This window comes from Salvelinus namaycush, chromosome 2 (assembly GCF_016432855.1).
Source record: "Salvelinus namaycush isolate Seneca chromosome 2, SaNama_1.0, whole genome shotgun sequence".
Classification (NCBI taxonomy): domain Eukaryota; kingdom Metazoa; phylum Chordata; class Actinopteri; order Salmoniformes; family Salmonidae; genus Salvelinus; species Salvelinus namaycush.
The window spans coordinates 36617139-36629026 of NC_052308.1; the positions used below are offsets into that span (position 1 = coordinate 36617139).

The 11888-nt window shown below is 41.2% G+C and overlaps 1 protein-coding gene across 1 annotated transcript; it reads right to left on the reverse strand.

The window, feature by feature from the left end:
• Positions 1 to 2117: 2117 nt before the first annotated feature.
• LOC120021429 (protein unc-119 homolog B-like) lies at positions 2118 to 9529 on the reverse strand. Its single transcript, XM_038965198.1, has 5 exons — positions 9295 to 9529; positions 8950 to 9063; positions 8686 to 8788; positions 3621 to 3793; positions 2118 to 2233 (listed from the first exon to the last, which is right to left on the reverse strand). Exons 1-5 carry the CDS (start codon positions 9527 to 9529, stop codon positions 2118 to 2120), a joined length of 741 nt encoding a protein of 246 aa, XP_038821126.1.
• Positions 9530 to 11888: the final 2359 nt, after the last annotated feature.

Consider the following 11888-nt stretch of genomic DNA (forward strand, 5'->3'; position numbering starts at 1 on the left):
AAAAGCACCGGGTTATATAGTTCCTTTCTGTTCTTTTATTTCGACATCAAATTACTTCACCAATCAGTGTGGATAGAGCAGCTTGCAATGGAGCGGACAAGCTATTTCATCTTTATAGGAAAGTCGTTAAAAGCAAATTGTCTTTTGCCGTAACAGCATGGTTTAATCATAATGAAAGACAAACACACACACTGTGCACTGTGCTGTCAGTCACTATGGACAAGTGTAGGAGGCCTGGCTTGAAGGGCATCTTGTCATGACATGCATTATCTGAATTAGGCCCACAGAATTATACCTACGCAGGAGGTATAATTATACCTACGCAGGGGAACTTTGAATGTCTTTGAACTTCAGAGAGTTGGCTTAATGTTGGACCAGAAATAACATTAGCTAACAAGCTTGTGTGTGTAGAGCAGCACTAGAATTAAAAACACGTCTTATCTTTTGTAGTTAATTAATCCAATGTGAAACGGTATAACTATAGTATCCTTAACCAGCATTGAAAAAGTTAATCCATTCTTCTCTAATAAAAAAAATCTCTCTCCCTAATTTTTGAATCACGCTTATAACGTCGTAAGTAGGCTACAGTAACCTATGCTTCGGTTGTGAAGTGGCAGGTAGCCTAAACACGCACACAAACTGGCAAGATTTCCAGCTGGCAGGCAGACACAGGAATACGTTTCTGAGTAACAGAGTGAGGGCTTTGCATAGGCGCTTTGTTGCAATTTTTGTAGGAATGGGAAAAAAATGCTCGGAACAAAGAAGAATGTTATTAACCGGTTCCCATGCTTTTCAAATAATGGTTCTGTTCCGGAACAGTATAGATCACTTTCGTTCCTGGTTCTGATTCTGTTCCTCGAATAATTAGTCGGAAGTTTACATACACGTTAGCCAAATACATTTGAACTCAGTTTTTCATAATTCTTGACATTTAATCCTAGTACAAATTCCCTGTCTTAGGTCAGTTAGGATCACCACTTTATTTTAAGAATGTGAAATGTCAGAATAATAGTAGAGAGAATGATTTATTTCAGCTTTTATTTCTTTCATCACATTCCCAGGGGGTCAGAAGTTTACATACACTCAATTTGTATTTGGTAGCATTGCCTTTAAATTGTTTAACTTGGGTCAAACGTTTTGGGTAGCCTTCCACAAGCTCCCACAATAAGTTGGGTGAATTTTGGCCCATTCCTCCTGACAGAGCTGGTGTAACTGAGTCAGGTTAGTAGGCCTCCTTGCTTGCACACGCTTTTTCAGTTCTGCCCACAAATTTTCTATGGGATTGAGGTCAGGGCTTTGTGATGGCCACCATTTGCGACCAAGCTTGAACTTCCTGACTGATGTCTTGAGATTTTGCTTCAAATATCTCCATAATTTTCCTCCCTCGTGATGCCATCTATTTTGTGACATGCACCAGTCCCTCCTGCAGAAAAGCACCCCCACAGCATGTGTATTTGACAGTGAGTGTGTGAGTGCGTGGATGTCTTCCCCATTCCCATCTTAATTATATTTCCAGACTGGAGTGTGGACCTGAGCACAGCAGGTTACGATAGAGAGAAATAGAAATAGGGAGAGAAAGAGAGAAAGATTGTTTGTCTGCCTGCCTGTGTGTGTGGTCATTGTTGGGTCTTTTACGGGTATGACTCACTCCTAAAAAGCTGAATTTGGTGGGAAACTAGTGCTTCTCATGGTTCAACAAAAGTGGGGAATATGCTTTCCCTTAAAAGCCAAGGAATGCACAGTACATCAACTGTATAACTACACACTAAAATCAACCATTTGGTTAGTTGAGACACATCATTGGGGTTCAACCTGCTTCCTTTTGGTGGTACAGAGAAAGCACTATTGGCAGAGTTTTGCCATACTACTGCCAGTAGTCTATGTGGCTCTATGCGGCTCTGTCCTGCTGTTTTAAAACTTTTCCATACTATACAGCTATACCATGACAATAAAGGCTTTTTAACTTACAGTAATCAACATTTGGGGGAGAGTCTGTTTGTGTGAGTATAGGCTTGGGCACAGCATGCACTCACACACACACACACACACACACACACACACACACACACACACACACACACACACACACACACACACACACACACACACACACACTCTCAATGCCTGCCCCCGTTATAAGCGTAGTCTGCCTTGTTGTGCATGACCAGTCTGTTGTCGACAAAGTAGAAGCTGTCCGATCTCGTCTCGTAGGGATGTTCCACCATCTGACAAACTGGAAGGGAACATTTATTATTCTGTATTTCACATGTCATTCCAATGTCTGGATAATGTATTCAAAAGGTGATGTGCATTTCCTTCAGTAAATGATTGCATTTCCACATACAGTTGAAGTCGGAAGTTTACATACACTTTGGAATTATGCCTGGGGTCATTGTCCATTTGGAAGACCCATTTGCGACCAAGCTTTAACTTCCTGACTGATGTCTTGAGATGTTGCTTCAATATATCCACATAATTATACTCCCTCATGATGCCATCTATTTTGTGAAGTGCACCAGTCCCCCCTACAGAAAAGCACCCCCACAACATGATGCTGCCACCCCCATGCTTCACGGTTGGGATGGTGTTCTTCGGCTTGCAAGCCTCCCCCTTTTCCCTCCAAACATAACGATGGTCATTATGGCCAAACAGTTCTATTTTTGTTTCATCAGACCAGAGGACATTTCTCCAAAAAGTACGATCTTTGTCCCCATGTGCAGTTGCAAACCGTAGTCTAGCTTTCTTATTGCGGTTTTGGAGAAGTGGCTTCTTCCTTGCTGAGCGGCCTTTCAGGTTATGTCGATATAGGACTCGTTTGACTGTGGATATAGATACTTTTGTACCTGTTTCCTCCAGCATCTTCACAAGGTCTTTTGCTGTTGTTCTGAGATTTATTTGCACTTTTCGCACCAAAGTACGTTCATCTCTAGGAGACAGAACGCGTCTCCTTCCTGAGCGGTATGACGGCTGTGTGGTTCCATGGTGTTTATACTTGCATACTATTGTTTGTACAGATGAACGTGGTACCTTCAGGCGTTTGGAAATTGCTCCCAAGGATGAACCAGACTTGTGGAGGTCTACAAATTTTTTTCTGAGGTCTTGGCTGATTTCTTTTGATTTTCCCATGATGTCAAGCAAAGAGGCACTGAGTTTGAAGGTAGGCCTTGAAATACATCCACAGGTACACCTCCAATTGACTCAAATGATGTTAATTAGCCAATCAGAAGTTTCTAAAGTCATGACATCATTTTCTGGAATTTTCCAAGTTGTTTAAAGGCACAGTCAATTTAGTATATGTAAACTTCTGACCCACTGGAATTGTGATATGGTGAATTATAAGTGAAATAATCTGTCTGTAAACAATTGTTGGAAAAACTACTTGTGTCATGCACAAAGTAGATGTCCTAACCGACTCTTGTTAACAAGAAATATGTGGAGTAGTTGAAAAAACATGTTTTAATGACTCCAACCTAAGTGTATGTAAACTTCCGACTTCAACTGTAAATGTAATTTACACATTCTACTTATTTACTCCTACATTATTTAATTATGTAGCACTTTTCAAAAAAACATTAGTAACAAAGTGCTTAATTGACTAATGGTTGGGATGTAAAACTCACCCAAGCTCTCGGACAGCTGAGGGAACTCGTAGATGTGTTCGCAGGTATTGCGGCTGTTTGGGATACAGAAGCCGAAGTCAAAGTCAAAGCTCTTCAGGAGGTGATCCCTGAAGTAGTGCCTCTCAATCATCCTGAAACTGTTCAGAGGCCGGGTGCCAACTGTAAACTCCACTCTGACACACAGACAGAGAGAGAAACAGACAGACAGACCGACAGAGAGGGGGTAAACATGCAGTAGGTACTGTACGTGAGTAAACGTGTGGATAGAAAAACTATGCTGTCTGTCCTGTGCTGTATGTGTGTCCTACAAGAAACATGGTATAGAGGAGATGGACCCACTGGTTGCCCTCTATGTTACAGAGAGCTGGTAGTCCCATCCAGCAAACTACCAGGTGTGAAACAGGGAAGGGACTCAGGGGTTATGCTAATTTGGTTAAGAGCAGACCTAACTCACTCTATTAAATTAATCAACTGAGGAACATTTTATATTTGGCTAGAAATTCGAAAGTAAGTTATCTCAACAGAGAAAAATGTCCTCCTGTGTGCTACCTATATCGCCCCACTAGAATACCCATACTTTAATGAAGACAGCTTCTCCATCCTGGAGGGGGAAAATCAATCATTTCCAGGCCCAGGGACATGTCTGTGGCGACCTAAATGCCAGAACTGGACAAGAACCTGACACCCTCAGCACACAGAAAGACAAACACCTACCTGGAGGTGACAGCATTCCCTCCCCCATATGCCCCCCTAGGCACAACTACGACAACATAACCAACAAAAACGGGTCACAACTCCTCAGCTGTGTCGCACGCTGGGTATGTACATAGTCAATTGTAGGCTTCGAGGGGACTCCTACGGTAGGTACACCTATAGCTCATCTCTTGGCAGTAGTACTGTAGACTACTTTATCACTGACCTCAACCCAGAGTCTCTCATAGCGTTCACAGTCAGTCCACTGACACCCGTATCAGATCATCGCAAAATCATAGACTACTTGAACAAAGCAATACTCAATCATGAGGCATCAAAGCCAAAGGAAAAACCTAAACAGTATATTTGACCTCTCAGCTTCCCTATCAAATCTAAAAATTTCAAACAGAAAACCGAAGAAAATTGACAAAAATGACAAATGGTTTGATGAAGAATGCAAAAACTTAAGAATGAAATAGAGAAACCTATCCAACCAAAAACATAGGGTGGGTTGCACCAACATGGATGAACTCTTAAACTGGGTTAAATCAAGGTTTATCTATTAATCATGTGGTACCAAATTTTAAACCTAGTTTTAAATTAAATCCTTCCTCTAATGTTACATTTAGTTTTCACTTTAAATCTAGATTAATTAAAATATATATATATATCAACTTAGATTGGAGATTAATTCTAAACTGCCACTTGAGGTAGTTTAACTGACAAAATGGCAGACCAAAACAAGTTCCTCAGAGAATAATTAGAAACAGGTTGAATCCTGTTGAGTTTTATGATAATTAACTCATTATTAGCAGGCTATTTACATGCCCATTTTGTACAACAATTGAATTGGGGCTTATGATATGTCCAGCCTTGGTACGAATGATGATGTTATGCAACATGCTGTAACGGGCCTGATAAAGGTAACATTGTAGTGAAGTAGCATTAACATTAGTTTTAACGTGCATTATAGGCATTGATATTTACCAGTTATTTATGCTTACTAAATATTGGTGGGTCAAGTTGTCCGTCGTTATCATAGGGGTTATGGAGAGAGGCAAACTGCTAGGGAATCATCTCGCATATCTTCTGGGTGATAGGATCAATTCCCTTGGACGGAGCACCCCCCCCCCCCCCATCCTTTTTGGCTTTCGCTTTTAGGTTTTTTCCAGCACGCTTTCATCCGATTTGGGTCCCTCTTCTTTTTAATCCGCGTCGATCCATTATATTTGTCGCAAAAATGACCTAGGTATCTTCCTTCTTTTTGACAGTCGTGTTGTCTGACTTTTTATCCTCCAGTACGTTACTAAATTCCTCCATCAGCTCTGGCAATAGATATTTTTTTTGTGGCTAAATAACGTTAAGTAATGACAATAATGAATAATATTGTATGCTAGCTAGCTTGGTTTATAAACTTGCTAGCTACAGTAGCTAACAAACTAGTTTTCTTTCTAGTACTGGCAAATAACGGATTTTATTTCAAATCAGCCAACCCATTAGAACCTTTCACGATGGAGTTGCAGTAGTTATAACGTTACATTGTTATTATTTTATCAAGGAACAGCAACTTTGTGGCCTCATTTGTCAAGTAGGCTAGCTACTTCGTTTCAACTCACGAAATACCCGATATATTGATGTAACATGTCACTAATCATAGTTTAATACCGGTAATCATAGATTTACTGATCCAGATTTTAAATTAAGTGCTGCAACACATCTCTGATTAATTATAAACCTAGATTTGCTCTAATCCTAGGTTAATTTAAACCATGTTGGTGCAACCCACCCATAGAGACCCAGAAAACCTGAGCCTACGCCTTCACTATGGTGAATCACTAAAACAATACAGAAATACACCACGGAAAAAGAAGGAACAGCACGTCAGAAATGAGCTCAATGTAATTGAAGAATCCATAGACTCTAACCACTTCTGGGAAAATACTAAACAAACAACAACATGGAGAGTTATCTATCCAAAATTGAGATGTATGGGTAAACCACTTCTCTATAACAAAGAACAAACAGCAAAAACATATACATGATCAAATACAAATCTTATAATCAACTATTAAAAGACTACCAGAACCCACTGGATTCTCTAATTACATTGAATGAACTACAGGACAAAATATAAACCCTCCAACCCAAAAAGGCCTGTGGTGTCGATGGTATCCTCAATGAAATTATAAAATATACAGACCACAAATTTCAATTGGCTATACTTAAACTCTTTAACATCATCCTTAGCTCTGGCATCTTTCCCAATATTTGGAACCAAGGACTGATCACCCCAATCCACGAAAGTGGAGACAAATTTGACCCCAATAACTACCGTGGGATATGCGTCAACAGCAACCTTGGGAAAATCCTCTGCATTTTCATTAACAGCAGACTGGTACATTTCCTCAATGAAAACAATGTATTGAGCAAATGTCAAATTGGCTTTTTACTAAATTACCGTACGACAGACTACGTATTCACCCTACACACCCTAATTGACAAACAAACAACCCAAAACAAAGGCAAAGTCTTCTGATGCTTTGATGATTTCAAAAAAGCTTTTTACTCAATTTGGCATGAGGGTCTCCTATACAAATCAATGGAAAGTGGTGTTGGGGGAAAAACATACGACATTATCAAATCCATGTACACAAGCAGCTTAAGCCCCACTCCGTTCAACATATATCAACGAATTGGCGAGAATCTGAAGTCAAATGTTTACTGTTTGCTCCCCAACCAAGGAGGGCCTACAGTAGTACCTAGATCTTCTGCACAGATTCTGTCAGACCTGGGCCCTGACAGTAAATCTCAGTAAGACAAAAATAAAAGTCTTCCAAAAAAGGTCCAGTTGCCAGGACCACAAATACAAATTCCATCTAGACACCATTGCCGTAGAGCACACAAAAAACTATACCTCGGCCTAACATCAGCGCCAGAGGTAACTTCCACAAAGCTGTGAACGATCTGAGAGACAAGGCAAGAAGGGCCTTCTATGCCATCAAAAGGAACATAAAATTTGACATACCAATTAGGATCTGGCTAAAAATACTTGAATCAGTTATCGAACCCATTGCCCTTTATGGTTGTAAGGTCTGGGGTCCGCTCACCAATCAAGAATTCACTAAATGGGACAAACACCAAATTGAGACTCTGCATGCAGAATTCTGCAAAAATGTCCTCGGTGTACAACGTAAAACACCAAATAATACATGCATAGCAGAATTAGGCCGATACCCGCTAATTATCAAATTCCAAAAAAGGGACATTAAATTCTATAACCACCTAAAAGGAAGCAATTCCCAAACCTTCCATAACAAAGCCATCACCTACAGAGAGATTAACCTGGAGAAGAGTCCCCTAAGCAAGCTGGTCCTGGGGCTCTATTCACAAACCCAAACAGACTGCAGGACAGCAACACAATTAGACCCAACCAAATCATGAGAAAACAAAAAGATAATTACTTGACACATTGGAAATTTAAAAAAAATTATTAAAGAAAAAAAGGAAAAAAAAGAGATAACTAGAATGCTATTTGGCCCTAAACAGAGAGAACACAGTGGCAGAATACCTGACCATTGTGACTGATCCAAACTTAAGGAAAGCTTTGACTGCGTACAGACTCAGTGAGCATAGCCTTGCTATTGAGAAAGGCCACCGTAGGCAGACCTGGTCTCAAGAGAAGACAGGCTATGTGCACACTCCCCACAAAATTAGGTGGAAACTGAGCTGCACTTCCTAACCTCCTGCCAAATGTATGACCATATTAGAGACACATATTTCCATCAGATTACACAGACCCACAAAGAATTTGAAAACAAACTCCCATAATTATTTATTTTACCTTTATTTAACTAGGCAAGTCAGTTAAGAACAAATTCGTATTTACAATGACGGCCTACCGGGGAATAGTGAGTTAACTGCCTTGTTCAGGGGCAGAACAACATATTTTACCTTGTCAGCTTGGGAATTCGATCCAGCAACCTTTCGGTTACTGGCCCAATGCTCTAACCACTAGGCTACCTGCCGCCCCATTTTAGTGAAATACAACAGTGTGCCATCACAGCAGCAAGATTTGTGACCTGTTGCCACAAGAAAAGGGCAAAAGTGAAGAACAAACAGTATTGTAAATACAACCCATATTTATGTTTATTTATCTTCCCTTTTGTACTTTAACTATTTGCACATAATATGACATTTGAAATGTCTTTATTCTTTTGGAACTTTTGTGAGTGTAATGTTTACTGCACATTTTTATTGTTTTTTTCACTTTGTTTATTATCTACTTCACTTGCTTTGACAATGTTAACATATGTTTCCCAAGCCAATAAAGCCCTTAAATTGAAATTGAATTGAAAGAGAGAGAGTTACGCACGTGGCTCCCACTGTCCTCAGTTGTAGGAATGCTGCTGTGAACTGGTAGCTTACGAAACGTCCGGCACTAATGTCTCCCTCTCCATTCTCCTCCTCGTCCTCCTCTGAGGTCAATGACACAACACACACCATTTATTTTTACACCAATGGCACGGTGATGATTTCCAGTACATACAACAAACACAAACACATGATCATATTAGTCAGACATACTACAGTGGTAATACACAGACACACACAAACTGAGAGAGAATATGGACTGTACCCGTATGAGCTGGTTTGGCGATTTCAAACAACACAGTCCCTGTCTCCAGGTCTCTGATTTTAAAGCGAATGAAATCTATGTTGAAGATGTTGTCCTCTGGTTTACACAGGTACCCTGGGATGGACATACAGGTTATGGGTGTTCAGTGGCTGTTTTACAAGATCTAGAGTGCAATAAAATGATCTATCTTCTGATCTATCCATCTATCATAGCGACTATGCAGGTAAATAGACAGACATTCGTGTGCCAGTTTTACTCAACGCCACACTCAATGCTCAATGCCACACTCAATTACTCAATGCCACTGTATATAAATGCATCGTTCAGAAAATAGATATAGCCTACCCCGTGTAGCAACCCGCAATCCTAGGACCTCTTCAGGGGTGATGTGGCCAACTTGTGTCCGCAGATCGTCTTCTGTGACGGGCCTACTATCAACCTGGCTTCGCCGAGACTTGAGTCTCTTCAGAACCCCTCCACTTGGCTTGCGCTCCCGCGCAGGAGCCGCGGAACTGTGCCCGGCGCTCGAGACATTCTCAGCAGCAACAGGCGGGTCGATGCGGGCTTTAGCTCCGCTCATAATTCCCAGCTATGATGACAACCTTGTCTATCTGTCTCTGTCTCTGTCTCTCTACCTTAAAGTAGTAAGATGGCGTCGTAGTTGTCGACTGACGAACCTCCGCATCTCGTTGATGGGTCAAGCACTTGTTTTTTAGGCACATGCCGTACAGTTGCCATGACAACTGATCAGAGCGCAAGTGCAGGTGAAAGAGGGACTTTCAAAGGAATAACACTAGGTGGCATGATGTGCACCACACCAGGCATTGGTTACACATGCTTGCTTAACCGCGCACTCAGACTTTTATGCGCAAAGGTCTTTTGGAGAGATTGCGCCAAAATTGATTTACGCATGCGGTGGGCAAAGGCACTGAACCATGGCGCCTACAGGTGTTGTTTTTAACCACCACTGATTCACAGTCCCTCAATATTTTAAAGTTACAATCTGTATGATGTATTGCTGTACCAGCATTGATTCAGGCAGATCGAGCCTCAAAGCGAATGTATGCTTTATCCTCCTATGTGGTCAGAGGCTCCGTATGGAGGGGTATGGGGGGTGTGACGCAATTGCGGAGCCTCCAGAGGCATGCAGAGTACAAAATCAGTACTCATCACCTATGTGCCTCCCAAATTTTGTAACAATGCAGAGGGATCCTTATAGCGGAGTATAGCTCCGCATTGACATGATTGGTTGACGGTAGATGGGGGCAGGAGGTCCTGTATAAGCACAAAGTCACTTCCTTGACAACTTCAATCACAACAGCTTTGTTAAACAGCGCTGCTCAAAGTCTGATGCCATATGTCCACCAAATGCTTATAGTTTTGCTGTATGTTGTTTTTGCCAGATGTCTAGTCCACATTTTCCGTACTTGACACAAGGCTGCAGAAAGGTTTGCAGCATGGAGAAGGTAATTTTCGCTGTCTCTGGGTTCCCTGCCGTGTTTGACCAAAGCGCTGATTGCTATCTCGACCTACATGCTAAAAATGTTGCATGGAGACACATTGCCTATACGATTGGATTACCTGGTCAGTTGAATTAGCTGGAAAGTGGAAGCTAGGTGCTGGCAATGTCTTAGCTATCTAGCAAAGTGGTTCACTTCATAGTTAGATAACTAGCTTGACTGTTTATGAACTTCTGTTTGTACCACCGCAATGTAAAGCAATGCACGACTTGAAAATATTGAACGTCTGTCGGAACACAAATAGTTAATCTGGTGGACATGAGGCTTGAATGACCTGAATTTCTGCAGAGGCCATATCACCATAAATGCTGCACGGCAAATGCCAGATGGACCATGCAGCTTGCATTTTCTGAGTTTTAGGATGCTGTACTGTTTACATTAGCCAAAAATCGAAGGTTTTAGGCTATTAGCCTACTTACCTAAGTTTTTTTTTGCCTAGGCATAGGCCTACTAATTAGACTTTCAAACCCGCAACTACTAGCCTACTTAATAGCAAACTGAGGCCAGAGGAAGTATACCAAAATCACCAACACTCAGCGGGATTTGAGCGTCTTGAATTGTGAAATGAACCCTTTCCCTTGTAGACGAAGAGAACTAATTTCCTGAGCCAGTTCCGAAACTTTAGTGCCAAAGAATGTGTTTCTCCGCTCATATGGGAGTACTAAATGCCCAGTTCACTGATAATATATATATATATATATATATTTTTTTTTTTTCAACATAATAGTAATAATAGTGAAGACATCAAAACTATGAAATAACACATATGGAATCATGTAGTAACCAAGAAAGTGTTAAACAAATAAAAATATATTTGAGATTCTTCAAAGTAGCCACCCTTTGCGTTGATGACAGTTTTGCACACTCTTGGCATTCTCTCAACCAGCTACACCTGGAATGCTTTTTTGAAGGAGTTCCCACATATGCTGAGCACTTGTTGGCTGCTTTTCCTTCACTCTGCGGTCCAACTCATCCCAAACCATCTCAATTGGGTTGAGGTCGGGTGATTGTGGAGGCCAGCACTCCATCACTCTCCTTCTTGTTAAAATAGCCCTTACACAGCCTGGAGGTGTGTTGGGTCATTGTCCTGTTGAAAAACAAATTATAGTCCCACTAAGCGCAAACCAGATGGGATGGCGTATCACTGCAGAATGCTGTGGTAGCCGCGCTTGTTAAGTGTGCCTTGAATTCTAAATAAATAACTGAGTGTCACCAGCAAAGCACCCCCACACTATCACACTTCTTCCTCCATGCTTCACAGTGGGAACCACACATGCAGAGATCATTTGTTCACCAACTCTGCGTCTCACAAAGACATGGCAGTTAGAACCAAAAAACTCACATTTGGACTCATCAGACCAAAGGACAGATTTCCACTGGTCTAATGTCCATTGCTTGTGTTTCTTGGCCCAAGCAAGT

What these genes read in the sequence shown, in the direction of transcription:
- LOC120021429 (XM_038965198.1), bottom strand. Translation starts at nt 9,529, where the DNA reads ATGAGCGGAGCTAAAGCCCGCATCGACCCGCCTGTTGCTGCTGAGAAT. An exon ending in CGCCAAACCAGCTCATACGG is followed by an intron (nt 8,789 to 8,949) that starts GTACAGTCCATA and finishes CATTGACCTCAG; the next exon opens with AGGAGGACGAGGAGGAGAAT. An exon ending in CTGAGGACAGTGGGAGCCAC is followed by an intron (nt 3,794 to 8,685) that starts GTGCGTAACTCT and finishes TCTGTGTGTCAG; the next exon opens with AGTGGAGTTTACAGTTGGCA.